Raw genomic sequence first — 12,900 nt, 5'->3', positions numbered from 1 at the left:
TGCTGTTTCAGACCCCGTCTTTCCCACTTCTTTCCTTTATTTATTTATTTTGCTCCACCCAGACCCTCAGAAGTTATAACCATCAGCACGACAGTGAATCAGTCTCAGCACACTCCAGTCAAGCATACCTGTCATGTGTTGTGTTGTGTTTCTGTTTTCATCTCTAGCTGTTCTGATTTTAGTTGGAGTTTGGTTGTTTGGTGCTGATATCGTTGGTGGTGTTGTGCTTGTGTAGACAAGTATTCTCCCATGGTTATGATTTCTTGCCATCTTCTGGACGAACCCAGTCAATAATTTGCTCACTCTCCTGCGCTACATCTCCTCACCCACTAAGGACCACCCCTGTGGAACCTTACACCTTAAGCTCCAGCTCCCACTCCAATCAAACCTGTGGTGATTATTATTTTTCACACCTCCATCAAAGATCCCGTCCACATACATCATTCCTTTGGTTGTTGTTTCCCACTACCTACCCTCCCTCCCTCCACAATTGCCACCCCCCTCCCTTCCGTCATGGAATTTTTTTGGACCTGGCCTCCCAAGCTGCGTCCTCTTTTCATTCGGTGTCTGCGGATTGTCGCATGTCGCCCTCCTGACCCTGTTTGTGTTGTCTGCAGCCAAACGGGAGCGGCCAGAGCAAAATGCCAGGCTCCTTCTTGCTGCCTCCACCTCCCCCAGTGGCCCGCCCAGTGCCCCTCCCTATGCCCGACTCTAAACCCAACAGCACGCCCCCTGACGGCGGACTCTCCTCGCCCGCATCTCCGTGTAAGTGACCCCGTGGAGACCAGAAAATGAAATCTGAAAATCCCAAACCTCACCAGTGAACAAACCCCAGCCATTGATCCTCCTCAAACTTCGTGCAAACATTGTTCCTCTTTATCCAACATTTCACCTCCTTTAACCCTTGGATTGTTGTGGCGGGCAGCACAGGATATACAGTGGAGCTCAGCAGTAAAGGTCAAGGCTGACGAAGGGCTAGTGAGCTGTGTCTTCATAATGGACCTCTGTGGTGTTCCCTGGGGTCCTGTATTATGCCCCATCAGTCTGACTGGCCCTCTTTGTTGAGTACATCTTGCATTGTCTGGCGTGAAAGCAGTTTCACTCGTCTTCTTAATATTTCTTTATTCCTGTGCTTACTGGTTTTAGCTTGATGTGTTTTAAAAATATTAATGTCTTCCCAGATCCAGTTGGACTACTAAAAATGTGAACTACTTGATACAAAATTACCCCATCTGAAACCACTGCATAAAATACACATCGTTCTAACTTGTGAATCAATACCTGCGTAGATTTTACCTGATGAGTGTGATATGATTGCTATCTGCGTTATATGGCCCAACAACACAGATAATTGAAATAGAGCATAAATAAAAATGTCTGCTCGACTTACATCAAATAAAGAGCTGAAGGTTGACCCTGCTTCGCTGAGTGTTTTCAACAAATTAAATTCCTAAAATAATGCTACATGTGACTGAAATTACATGCATAAAATTACGTTCTTATTCTGATTACCATTTTACATTTCTGTTCTAAAACAATAGTTGATACCAGAAATCCTAATGCTACATAGGCTACCATTTTATTGCTGTGTAGAAGAATGGTCTTTGATTTTATGGATCTCATTAATTATGGTGTTAAATCGTGCATAGAGGGGCTACACAGTACTCTATCTATATCAGAGCAACTCTAGTGGCAATGGGACATTGATGGAAATACTTGGTTTTAGTTTTCATGATTTTTTTTATCCTCGGTGTATTTGGTTTTTTTTGTTTGTGGATTATTTAGTAGAAAATATAATGTTTTAAATGTAAGGGGGTGACATCAGTCCAACTGTAGGCCTTCTCTCACAACATATGTCTTTCTTACCCACAGTAGGAGGGGCACTGGATGGAGCACTTTGATTTTAATGTTTGTAGCTTTCCTTCAAATGTAGTGTTTGCATTCTTCCCTCAGTCAGCGTCTCAAAGTCTTTTTATGTCTTATGTTTGTGATTCCAAGATTAGAAACACATGGATGTATAATGTTTATGTCCATACTCATAAATTTACGAACAGGCTTCCCTTCTGTCCCTCTCCTTTGTGTCCTTCGTCCCTTTTACTTCACACAGACTTACATATGCACAAGCCTGCACACTGAGTCCTGAATCCCTCAGTAAAACTAAAATGCTGGAGTCTGTAGGGCACCTTAAACTGCCCTAAATTTGTCAGTGACTTTGATGCCAGTGGGTTTTAAATGTCCCTGACTGATCCTCAGTGTCTGGATTTGAGTGTGCTCAATCATTTCCAACCGAGTTTACCAACAGGATTTTATCGTTCAGGGAAAATCTAAATTTGCATTGCAGATTCTGAGAGCCTTTTCTGTGGAGTTCTGATGACCTTAATGAGATTAGCCACACTTTCTGAAGTACTTTGTAAATTTTTATTTTCATTATCAACAGCGATCAATTAAGAAGTTCCCTTTTCAGAGTAAAGGTTTGGTTGATTTGCATTGGAGGTTTTTTTGTTGTTGTTTTGTTTAACCAGTGTTGTGTCTGTATGATTAAAATGAAGCTACTATCAGACGGTATTTGCCCAAGGTCTCACTAAAGATGTATATATTGACTGTTGAATATGAAAAGTGAAATCACAGTTCTATCTGGGAGGGAAATAACCAGAGTATTTATTGATCATATGTAGATAAAAATTATGTGGATTATGTTATTTGACCTTTTTTATTTTGGACAAAGCCAGCCCAGCTGTTTTAAGCTATTTTAATTTTATTGGTTAACTAATCCCAAAGCCACATAGTATAAGCTTCATATTTATCATACCCACATGAGATTGGCAGGGCTTTTTATTTTATAGAGCCAATGCTGTTATGTTTAAAGAATGTATTGCATTACATTTCTTTGCATTTGCTGATGCCTTTTGTCTTCTTTCTTTCTAGCATACTCCACGCCAGGCGCCACAGCTCCCAACAGGTTTGTCGGCATCGGATCACGGGACAACAACTTTCTGAATATCCCGCAGCAGACGCAGGTAGGAGTCTGGGATGAAATACTTATAGTTTGTCTTCATGTAAGGGGAGAAAACGTATCTGCTTTGACTGAGATTACCTGTCAAACTCAGGAAACTTATTAACTTTGTGGACTTAAGCCAAAATATTTCTTATTCCCTCTCTTTCTGAAACATGCCTCTGGGTTTTCTCTGCTCTCTCACCATCCCACAGAGCAGAATCAATGTGTGTTTTTGTACATCTGTATTTTACAGCGCCTGTGTGGTTTACCATATGCACTCAACTGTTTATTTGGCACATATGGGGCCTACCATTTAGGCAGCGGGCATTCTCCCTCATCAACCTTTTTTTTACCCCATCTCGGTATTACCTCTGCTTTTCCCTCTGTTGTCCAGAAACAGTTTCTTCTCTACTTTTGCTCTTCAAGTTTTCCACCCCTACCCTTACTCATTTTCTTCATTTTTTTCCTTGTCCCATTTCTCTTTTTTTAACCCTTTTCTTGGTCAGCTCTGGGCTGTTTGTATGCCCCCTCCATTACTGCAGCACTTTTCTCATTAGTGTCCCACCACACCCACCTGGAGCCAGCTCTGCTCAGCTCCTCAACATATGGAAACCATCTGAAAACTCCTTGGCTGATCTCCTCCCTTGTTTCTGTGCCCTCTGTTCCTGTATTTTTCCTCCCCATATATTCCTCCCATTTTTGATCCTTTATTGCTCTTTCCTCTCTTCCTCATTCTAGCCTTTATCCTCTTATCTTTAACATTTCCAGATATCAATTTTAATTTGATTGAATTAAGTTCTTCAATCTCATTTCATTTTCATTAATAGAATCGTAGATTTTCTACCAGTAAAAATGTGTGGACACCCAAGCATTTGATGATATCAGCCTTCGATTTTGGGTGATAAACCTTACATTTGGTCAGTGATCCTGCATTTTTGAGTTTTTTTTTTAATGATGTTGAGGTCAGGGCTCTGTGTTTACTGGAATAGATATTTTGAATAAAATGTGTTGGAGTTGCCCTGGCATGATGAAGATAACCTTTGAGGAGAACACAAAACACAGACAAAAGCAGAAAGCATTCCACTGTGTATGTCATGATGCAGTGCTAAAAGAATGGATATTTTTTGCTGAAAAAGAAAATGTGTATAAACCCATTCATAACAGCACAAACTATTTATAGTCAAGTCTTTATGGCTCTTCGTTCTTTTACGGCAATGTTATAAAATTGACTTAGGGTAACAACCTTTCCCAAACTGCTGGTCCGTTAATGCTGCAACATTAGTGAAATGAAAGTTTCACACTAAAAGGGTTAAATTACACAGACATCAGTATTTAGATACATTTGGCTTGTGTAGCATGTCCCAATATGCTTTTCTTTAACAGCACATTAATGTCCAATACCAAATGAGACATAATATCTGAGTTGTGGTTTTACTTTTAAAGGCAGAACTAAAAGGCTCTGCTTTAATAGTTTGCATGTGTCTCTCAGAATATGACACCAAAAGATTAATGATCCACCAAAGAAAATGATGGATTTCTTGGAGAAGAGCCTGTCAGAAGTATGAACGTGTTGCCTGTGTGACATACTGCAAACATTGGGTTCTGTGTGCCCTCTAGTGGCAAATGTTAAAATCTGCAACCAGAGGGAGAAGGGAAATAAGATACCAAGTGTGCAGGAGAGGGAAATGGAGAGAATGGAGCAGCAGAGAATCAGCTCTTATAGAAGTCACAGCCCAGTCGTCTCGTTACCCCCAGCAACCAGACATGATGTCATAGTTAGCTGAACTTGAATTTGAGAAGAGGTTGCTTCAGGGGGGGACTGGGAAGAAAAGAGGGTGGTCACTGTCTGCTGCCAAGGATTTAGTGGGAGTGTTCACAGGAGATAGATGGATTGTGTGCTTGTAGGAGCACACACAGAAAAGGAGAAAAAGAGAGAAGTAGAGTAACTAATAAGGGAGAAGTCACAATACCCAAGGCCTGCTGGGACAGTGCCCAGGGGAGTAGAGTAGCAGAGAAGTGCAGGAGGCAGAAGGGGAGTATTCATGCGACCTGTTAGAGTCAAACCAAACAAAAGCTTGCATCCCTGGAGGCTCAGAGTAGTTTCCAAGGCTTGACTTTCAGAATGTTGGCGCAAGAGTCCACAGTGCCAGATCCTGCAGGCCAAGCAGGGCAGCCAACAACAGGGACAGTGACCCATTTCTGCTCCCTACTCCCACCGAGCCGAAGAAACCCAACATGGAGATGGTGCAAGTGACAGGGAGCGCCAGACTGCTACCCCCCTGCTGCTGCTTGGCCATTATGAGCCCTTCACTGCTCAGCCAATTTAAAGATGTACTGTCTTGACTCCAAAAATGGAGAGAATTGATGGTAATAGCTGGGCTGGTGGCCTAGACCAGTGTTCTCCCTCTTTTAACCAAAAATTATCAGTTTGGAACTTTGACAGTTATTTCTAAGATATTTCTTTGAAAGTCTTATTTGTTTGATCAAGACTGAAATCTCTCAGCAACTGTGTTATACAATTCAGTTATTTTTAAAGATAATGAAGCATTGCTATATGAGGTTAGAATGAATGAAATTAACACATTGGATTATTCAGGTGTATCACATAAATGGCCCATCAGTGCGTTTTCTCTCTCACTGGGTCATCTTTTGTACAGATTATTCTGTTTCTGTCCTAAAGGTACAAGTCTGTTAAATACAAACAGGTGCTTGTACAGCCAGAACCAAAATCACCAGTAGTCTCTTCAATTGAACTCTTGTTCACAGGATGTACAAAATCTTCCCAGTGGCAACCTATGTAAGACAGAGTCCCTCTCAAACCCTGCTCTTTGTGTGTAACCATATCTAAAAATACCTGTTGCTTTCATGGAATACCAAACTTTCAATGTTTGGTCTGCACTCTTAAAACTTTAAGTTCAAGTCAATCATTTATCTTTATTATGTGTATATTTTTTAATGTTTGATATAACAGTAGTGCTGCATTTTTGGCTGAACAGAACCCAAAAAACTGACTAGTTTGATGAAATATGAGCCTGGGCTTTTCTCCCTTTCTTTTCTTGATAAAGAATAATGCAGGGTTAAAGCCATGCTCAGAGTTGGATTTTTATCTATCTGTGAAAAGCTAATAAAATCAAATTCAATGGCGTTTTGCTCTCTTTTATAACCACTTGTGAATACATTTTTCACAGATTCCCACTCTAACTTGATGTTTCCTCTCCTCTTTCCCCTTTTTTTCTCTTTTTCAGTCTTGGTTCCTCTGACAAGATCTGTGTACAAACCAGCAACTAGAATACTTTCTTTACAATCGGAATTAGAAAACAGAGAAACAGCCCACAGGATATCTGTCCTCGAACCAACCCACCGACCGGCCCTGACAGAACGTCTCACCTGATCCAAAATATAACCAACCAAGCAACGTAGGAAATTTCCAGCAGCATTATGCTTACAGAGGAACTCTGGATTCATTTACCCAGTCAGAGGGAGGACCCGTTTGGAGCAAAGATGGATAGATGGAAAGATGAATGGATGGACAAGAGGATGCCAGGATAAGGAAGTTGTGAGGGGACAAAATGCAGTGAGCAGGCATTTCTCCTGAAACCAGCACAACACAGCAGTAACACAGGAGGAACCTGAGGAAGGAGAAGTGGTAGACTTCTCCTACATCATGAGGACATGTTGTGTAAACGAATGGCTAAGAAAATCAACTGTCCACCAAAAAAGAAAAACACAGATTTAATGTTTCAGCTCCAAAGCTTCACCCATAAAAAATCCACAGTCTGATCAAAGAAATGCCCAATTTGGTTTCCATTGAAAGCTGCAGTCCATGCTCCTGTGATGTCTGTCATCACCAAAACAAATCTATTCAACCATTGTTTCCGTCCCTCTAAATGACTCTACAAAGACCCCTTACCCTACTACTAACTACAGAGAGACCATGCCAAAAGTTACGTTTTAAAAGGTTGCACTAGAAGCTGAATCAATTAACACTAATCTAAATGATGTGCACTATTTACCCAAAAGGCATGGGAGTTAAACCACACTTGTCTATTGAGTTTTTAAGCAGAAACACAGAGGTACAAGATGCCTTTATGTAACCTCAACCCCTAAACTTCAGTTTGACAAATCATTGGCCTCCACTTATTCTCACACACACCCCTAGCACCTCACAAACAAAAGATCATGCTATCTGTGCCATGACCACAGCATGTACACAATGTGTACCAGTGGTAACACAGTTACCCAGTCAGACCTTTTAGATTGTAATAGTCATAGATGGTGGTGTTGTGTTATTTTTTCATGCACACAGTAAGTCCAGTGAACTTTTGCTACCTATTTGATTAGATGTACAAACATCACACATGCTCACAAAGTGAAAATTTCATTGTGAGTGCATCATTACTGACAGTTGTCACGACTTTAGACAGCAGATACAGGTTCCCCTTTGCCCTCATGTAATTTAGCTGAATTATTTTGTTATCTCTTGTGTGTTCTCTTATTTGACTTTATTCCTTTTTGGATTTGTACTATTTTGTAATTGTTTTGTATTTGAATGACAGCACCTTAAAGAGAAACACAGCGGGAGGTGGGATGTTGAAGCGGAGTAAACAGGGTGGTTAGCTGACCTTGGTCCAGTAGTACATGCAAAACCTTTTAAGTAAAGTTAGTCATTTAGGGAAATATGTTTCACTTGTTGTTGAGAGTTGGATAAGAAGAATGTTAAAGCTCTAATGTCTGCATGCTGAGCTTTAGCCTAGACAGCTTAATTTAACATTAAGATCTGTACAGACACAAAAATAACAAACTAACATCCCTACAGTTAATCATGTAATACGTCTTAAAAATGTGTTGTTTCAAGTGTGCAAAAAAGTGTGTTTTTTTCTGAGAACTGAAGACTAATTAGACACAGCCTGCTGGTTGGCAGATTTTGTTGATATTTTGACTCTCATTCTTCCCTCCATTTCCAGTGTTGTTGCAAGGCTAAGTGAATTGGCTGCTTGTGTTAGCTTTGTGTTTAGCATCAATCAGAAATCAACCTTCTTTTCCAACTCTGAGCAAAACAGTGAATATGTCTATTTCCTAAAGTGTCAGATTTTAACATGGGTTATTTGTTCGTAGTGCCAGATGAAATATACTTTATGACCACAAAATGAAGGGTTTGACAATCACAGGAAGCTTATTTTCTGAGCACTTACTTGACAAAGAAGCTAGCCATATCTGCTGTTTAACCGTGGAACAGCTGGTGACTGGTGGTGGTGATTTATGAGTGATAGAGGAACAGAGCTGAGGAGCGAAGGTTGCTGAAGATGGGACCCAGAGTAAAGAGAGAGTAGCTCTTCTTTCTGTCTCCCTATAGTTTACCCTGTTGTTTACACTCCCAGACGGGCTGCTGCTCCAAGAGCAGAGAGAGCCACACTGTGGAGCAAAATGAATATGTGACATATCTGGCTGTTTTCTGAGAGGAAGAGAGGGCCTCTAAGGCCAGCAGTAGGAGGATCACCCATGTGCCCTGTTTTGTCTTTGTGCACAGGATCGGGTAAAGGATATTAGTTGCTATGGTAAACCCACCCTTAAACACACATTACACACACCAGCACTCCCCTCTCGTGAGTCAAGGAGCCCTTAATGATCAAAACTGCACTAAAACAATCATGCCAGCCAACCTTGTGAGTTTGTTTTACATAAAAGTAGATGGACCACCAGGTAGTGTTTCAAATCAGTGGAAGTATCACTGTGATGGAAACACCCTTCTAGCAGAGCACAGACCGCCACTTCTTAAACACACAAACTCGTACAAGTATGTCCCCTGTGCACGACTGAAATCAAAGGGAAGTCTTAAAAATAGACAATCTGAGGAGGCCTTTAAGCTTTTAATCGTTTTTTAGATCATTCGCCCGTACATCTTCTGACTGATTCAGTTATCTCCTGTCAAAATTTAAAACCACTCACCCAACCTCACAAAATAACTGGACTGCCTGGCCAGGTTCTTCACTGCAGGGAAACACAACATAGTTGGCCAACTGACTGGCGACCATCTCATCAGCTTTGTAGAGAGAATTAGCTCTACTGAGAAAGACGTTAATGATGGCTAAGGTGATTTCTTTTCTAATCTATGGAAGTGCCTCTGTATTCCCATTATGCAATTTGTCAAACATGAATTCAGGTTCTTTTTTCTCACATATAAGCTATAATGAATGGTGAAAAATTTATGTCAGGAGAGGAAAAAATGGTGACAGCTCACTAGATAATCGCAAGCATCTTTATATATAATACACATATATATTTATAGATATATACTTTTTTTTGCAAGATAAGCTCTGTGGCAGTCTAGTTATTTTTTGAAGCATGGCGTACATCGCACAGTCATAGGATGCATCTCAAAAACAGATGATTAGAGCTCAAGTACCAGCCTCTGAACCCACTCGCATTAAACAACCAACATGACAAAATCCACCGCAAACAGAACCGTAGAAATCTACACAGTGATGATAATGTAGTTGAGGTTTTCAAAAACAGGTTAGGTTTTATTGTTTTCTTTCTTGTTTTGATGGGAAGTATTGTTCTTGAAACTAAATGATGTATGTTGATTGAGCCATGTGCAATGCCTTGGTAGAGGAATTGTGTTTGTTGTTAGCATTTGTTAGAGGGTATCACAACAAAAGAGAGAAAACCCTCTGTGTTTTTATTTTTGTTTCAAGTCCACATGCTCTGGGACTCTAAATAAGAGCACGGCAAGTAAAAAGTAATCCCAGTCTTTGTAAGTAAGTTTTTCGGAAATGGTTTTTAATTTTTTTTTTTCCTTTTGTGACTTTTTTAAGAAAAAAGAAAAACTTCATTTCTAATGATTTGTTTTCAGAATGTGGGAGGGCTGAAGGAACAATTTTGCAACTCATAAAATATATATCACTATGAAAACTGGTGCTTTCACAAAGAATAAAGTACATTCAATCTCTATTATACATAAATAATAATAAACAAAATTAAGTGTTATCATAAAAAGCAAATTTTAGGAAACATGCATTATTCTATTTCTCTTTTTGTATTTAGCGAGGGGGGAGGGGTTCATTGAATGAAAAGGTTGTCGTGACAAAAGGCATTTTTCCCCCCCAACCTTTACAACATAGCATAAGAACAGTCATAAGGAAAAAAAAACGTTTGACCTGCAAATATTTCCAGACTGTACCATCTTGTATCCAACACATGTGATGCTGATGTGGGACAAAGACAAGATCTTCCCCAGTTTGGGAGATGCACAAGAATGGATTCCCATTTAATACAAAAAAAAAACTGCCATTGAAGATGTTTGTTGAGTTTTGGTGGGATGTAAGTCAGTGAGAGGAAATAAGCAGCCTCTTCTGCTCAGCTGGTCTGCTGTCATTAATTCAAGTGAACCCAATCCCCCCTCATCCCCCCCTGAATTCCCACCTCCCACTGTAAATGATTATAAATATTTGTTTGGTGATGTAGTGTTATAGACTCAGAGCATCTTAAAGGTTGTCCCTAAAAAGTGCCTTTTGTTCACAGATTCCATCTTGTAATCCTGAGTGCCCATCTCAAAAGAAAAAAAGTCCCCTCCTTCATACTTCTATATCTTTCTCTTCCTCTTCTCTGAGCTTTTTAAAGCAGTATACATAGTACTAAAGGAAATCGGTGTGATTTAGTTCCTCTTTTTATTGTTGAATAATATGAAAAGCATAAAAAAAGAAAAAAAATCTGTCTTGCTTCTTTCCTCTGTATCTTGTCTTCTGTCTACCTTGGACACTGGAGTAGTCTGTAGCCGCGTACCCCCCCCCCCCCCCCCCTTTCTCCCTCTCTCTGAAAAAGAAAAAAAAAGAATACGCTAAGATTTTTTTGTCTGAGCAGAATGCAGTTAGCTCACATGTTATTCTTGTCTGTACGCTTCACATTGTATTTCCATACCCATCTTCTTCAGCTTCTCCATTCAACAGCTAATGTAAGTGAACAAGTTACACCATGGGGCTCTGGGCTGTGCTGAAGGCAGGGTGCTGGCTCAGGAGATAAAAACGAAAAACTCCTGCAAGTGGACAGAAAAATCAGACAGAGGGAGAATTTGGGGGATTTGGACTTCGGCGAGGGGAGATGACCAGAAGGACTGCTAGTATAGGCAGACTTGTTTGTGATCCTTGTTTTTACCTATTTATTTTTTTATAACTGAATTTGGATTTGCTTTTTAATTTTTTTATTTTAATCGTTGTTACTGCGTATCTTAGGCAACATAAAGATGCTGCATCGAGACGTTCAAATATGCACCTTTCTAGTGGTTGAATGAGACCAGCTATTTAAAAAAAAAAAAAACTGAAAATGACTCAAGCACCTTATAAGCGGACTGGTTCTCCACTTTGGAGACTGAAAGGCTCAAATTTAGAAAAATCATTAAGAGATGTTGCTCATGAAATCACTAATGCTCTAAATCATTGTGTATGAAAGATGTGACCAAAGTGGTTTGCTTCCAAAAACTGATCAAAAATGTTTAAAAAAAAAAAAAAAAAAAAAAAAAAAAAAGAGAGAGAAAATTCCACCAGTAAAACCAACTGGTTATAGATGTTAGATCTGAAAAAAACACAAACTGAATGTCATTTTACTTTTCATTAAGCCAGCAGCAGTATTATCAATCTGACCTTGACAAGTAAAAGGCACACCTGAGAAGCCATAATAGTGACTAACAGGCTGCAGGGAGCAGAATGTGTATGTCTGTGTATCTGTGTTGTCTCCCTTTCTTCATACAAAGAGCCCAGTCACACCCTGTGGCAAAACCGTCCGCCTGTTTTTCCTTTTAACACGTTTAGTAAGAAGTTGGGTCATGTGTAGCGACATGTAGACTGGCCAGCATACCCCTCGCCTGAGTCCTGCATTTCCTCCTGCCATGAGTGCTCCTTCTCCTCCTACCCCTCTTCTTTCTCCCTCAAAGCAGCATCCCATCCTCAGACACACCCCCCAGAGCCCATGGTGAAATGCATGTGTTAATTACAGTTTCTTTTCCATAATAATAATAAAAAACAGTTTGAAAAGAGCAACCCCTTTACTTGATTGAATAAAAGGATGTTCTTGACTGTATCATGCCTGTACATTGTGTTTATTATTGTGCCATTACTGCTATGGACAAGTAGCTGTCAGTCAAACAGGTACATGGGAAGTGTTAAGACAGTACAGTACTCATCAGCTAGAGCAGGTTGCTTGTTATTTATATACGGAAGGAACTTTCACTGTGAAAATGGAGTATCAACAACTGAAACATTAAATATTTAAAACAACTGTGAGGGGTTTTAAGATGGATATTCAGTGGGCCAAAATTAAGATTAATGTGTCTGTATTAAGAGCAAAGCAATTTGCAAAAATTCTATTTCCATGGTCATTTTAACCCCATAGATTGTATAAAAAAAAAAAAATCATGGTGTAGGTTTCAGACGAAGTGGTCAAGGGCCAAGTTTCTGTTTGTAGCTGGACAGGATTCTTTTTCAAGTTTTCTTGGTGATATTTCCTTAAATAATGGAAAGAAATACACAGATTTATTTAAACACACCTAACAAACAGTATCCTGAGAAGAACAAGTCAGTTTTGATTACCTTACAATAGCAAGAGCACCCTGACACTGAAGTCATGAGCACTGGCAGTGCAAATGAAGCAGTCAGGACTTACTTTCCACATCATCTCTAGCACTCTTTAACATCAGGTAAGTTTGTGATCCCACATTTTGCATCAATTCAACATCAGCATGAATGTTGCATGAACACATCTGTGTTTCTCTGAGGACTACAAGGTTGTCTGCAGACTGTTCTCTGTACAGGAACACAAACTGGTACTCAGTGGGTGGAGCAATGGGAGATTGTCCACTTATCCATGAACGAGGTTGAAGTCTTGGAGGGATAAAAATAAAACGACGTTTTGAA

At 39.9% G+C, this 12,900-nt stretch overlaps 1 protein-coding gene across 10 annotated transcripts in view; it reads left to right on the top strand.

Annotated features, from left to right (window-relative positions):
- The window catches only part of nfixb (nuclear factor I/Xb), a 192,497-nt gene extending 180,430 nt beyond the window's left edge, over positions 1 to 12,067 (top strand). For all 10 annotated transcript variants that reach the window (XM_041777897.1, XM_041777900.1, XM_041777903.1 and 7 more), the window contains 2 exons: positions 2,926 to 3,017; positions 6,241 to 12,067. In XM_041777897.1, coding sequence (XP_041633831.1) covers positions 2,926 to 2,997 — 72 coding nt within the window. In that variant the 3' untranslated portion in view covers positions 2,998 to 3,017; positions 6,241 to 12,067. The remainder of the gene's footprint in view (positions 1 to 2,925; positions 3,018 to 6,240) is intronic.
- The last annotated feature ends 833 nt before the right edge of the window (positions 12,068 to 12,900 follow it).

Source organism: Cheilinus undulatus, linkage group 21, assembly GCF_018320785.1.
Source record: "Cheilinus undulatus linkage group 21, ASM1832078v1, whole genome shotgun sequence".
Classification (NCBI taxonomy): Eukaryota; Metazoa; Chordata; class Actinopteri; order Labriformes; family Labridae; genus Cheilinus; species Cheilinus undulatus.
This window is presented reverse-complemented; position numbering and strand designations above follow the sequence as displayed.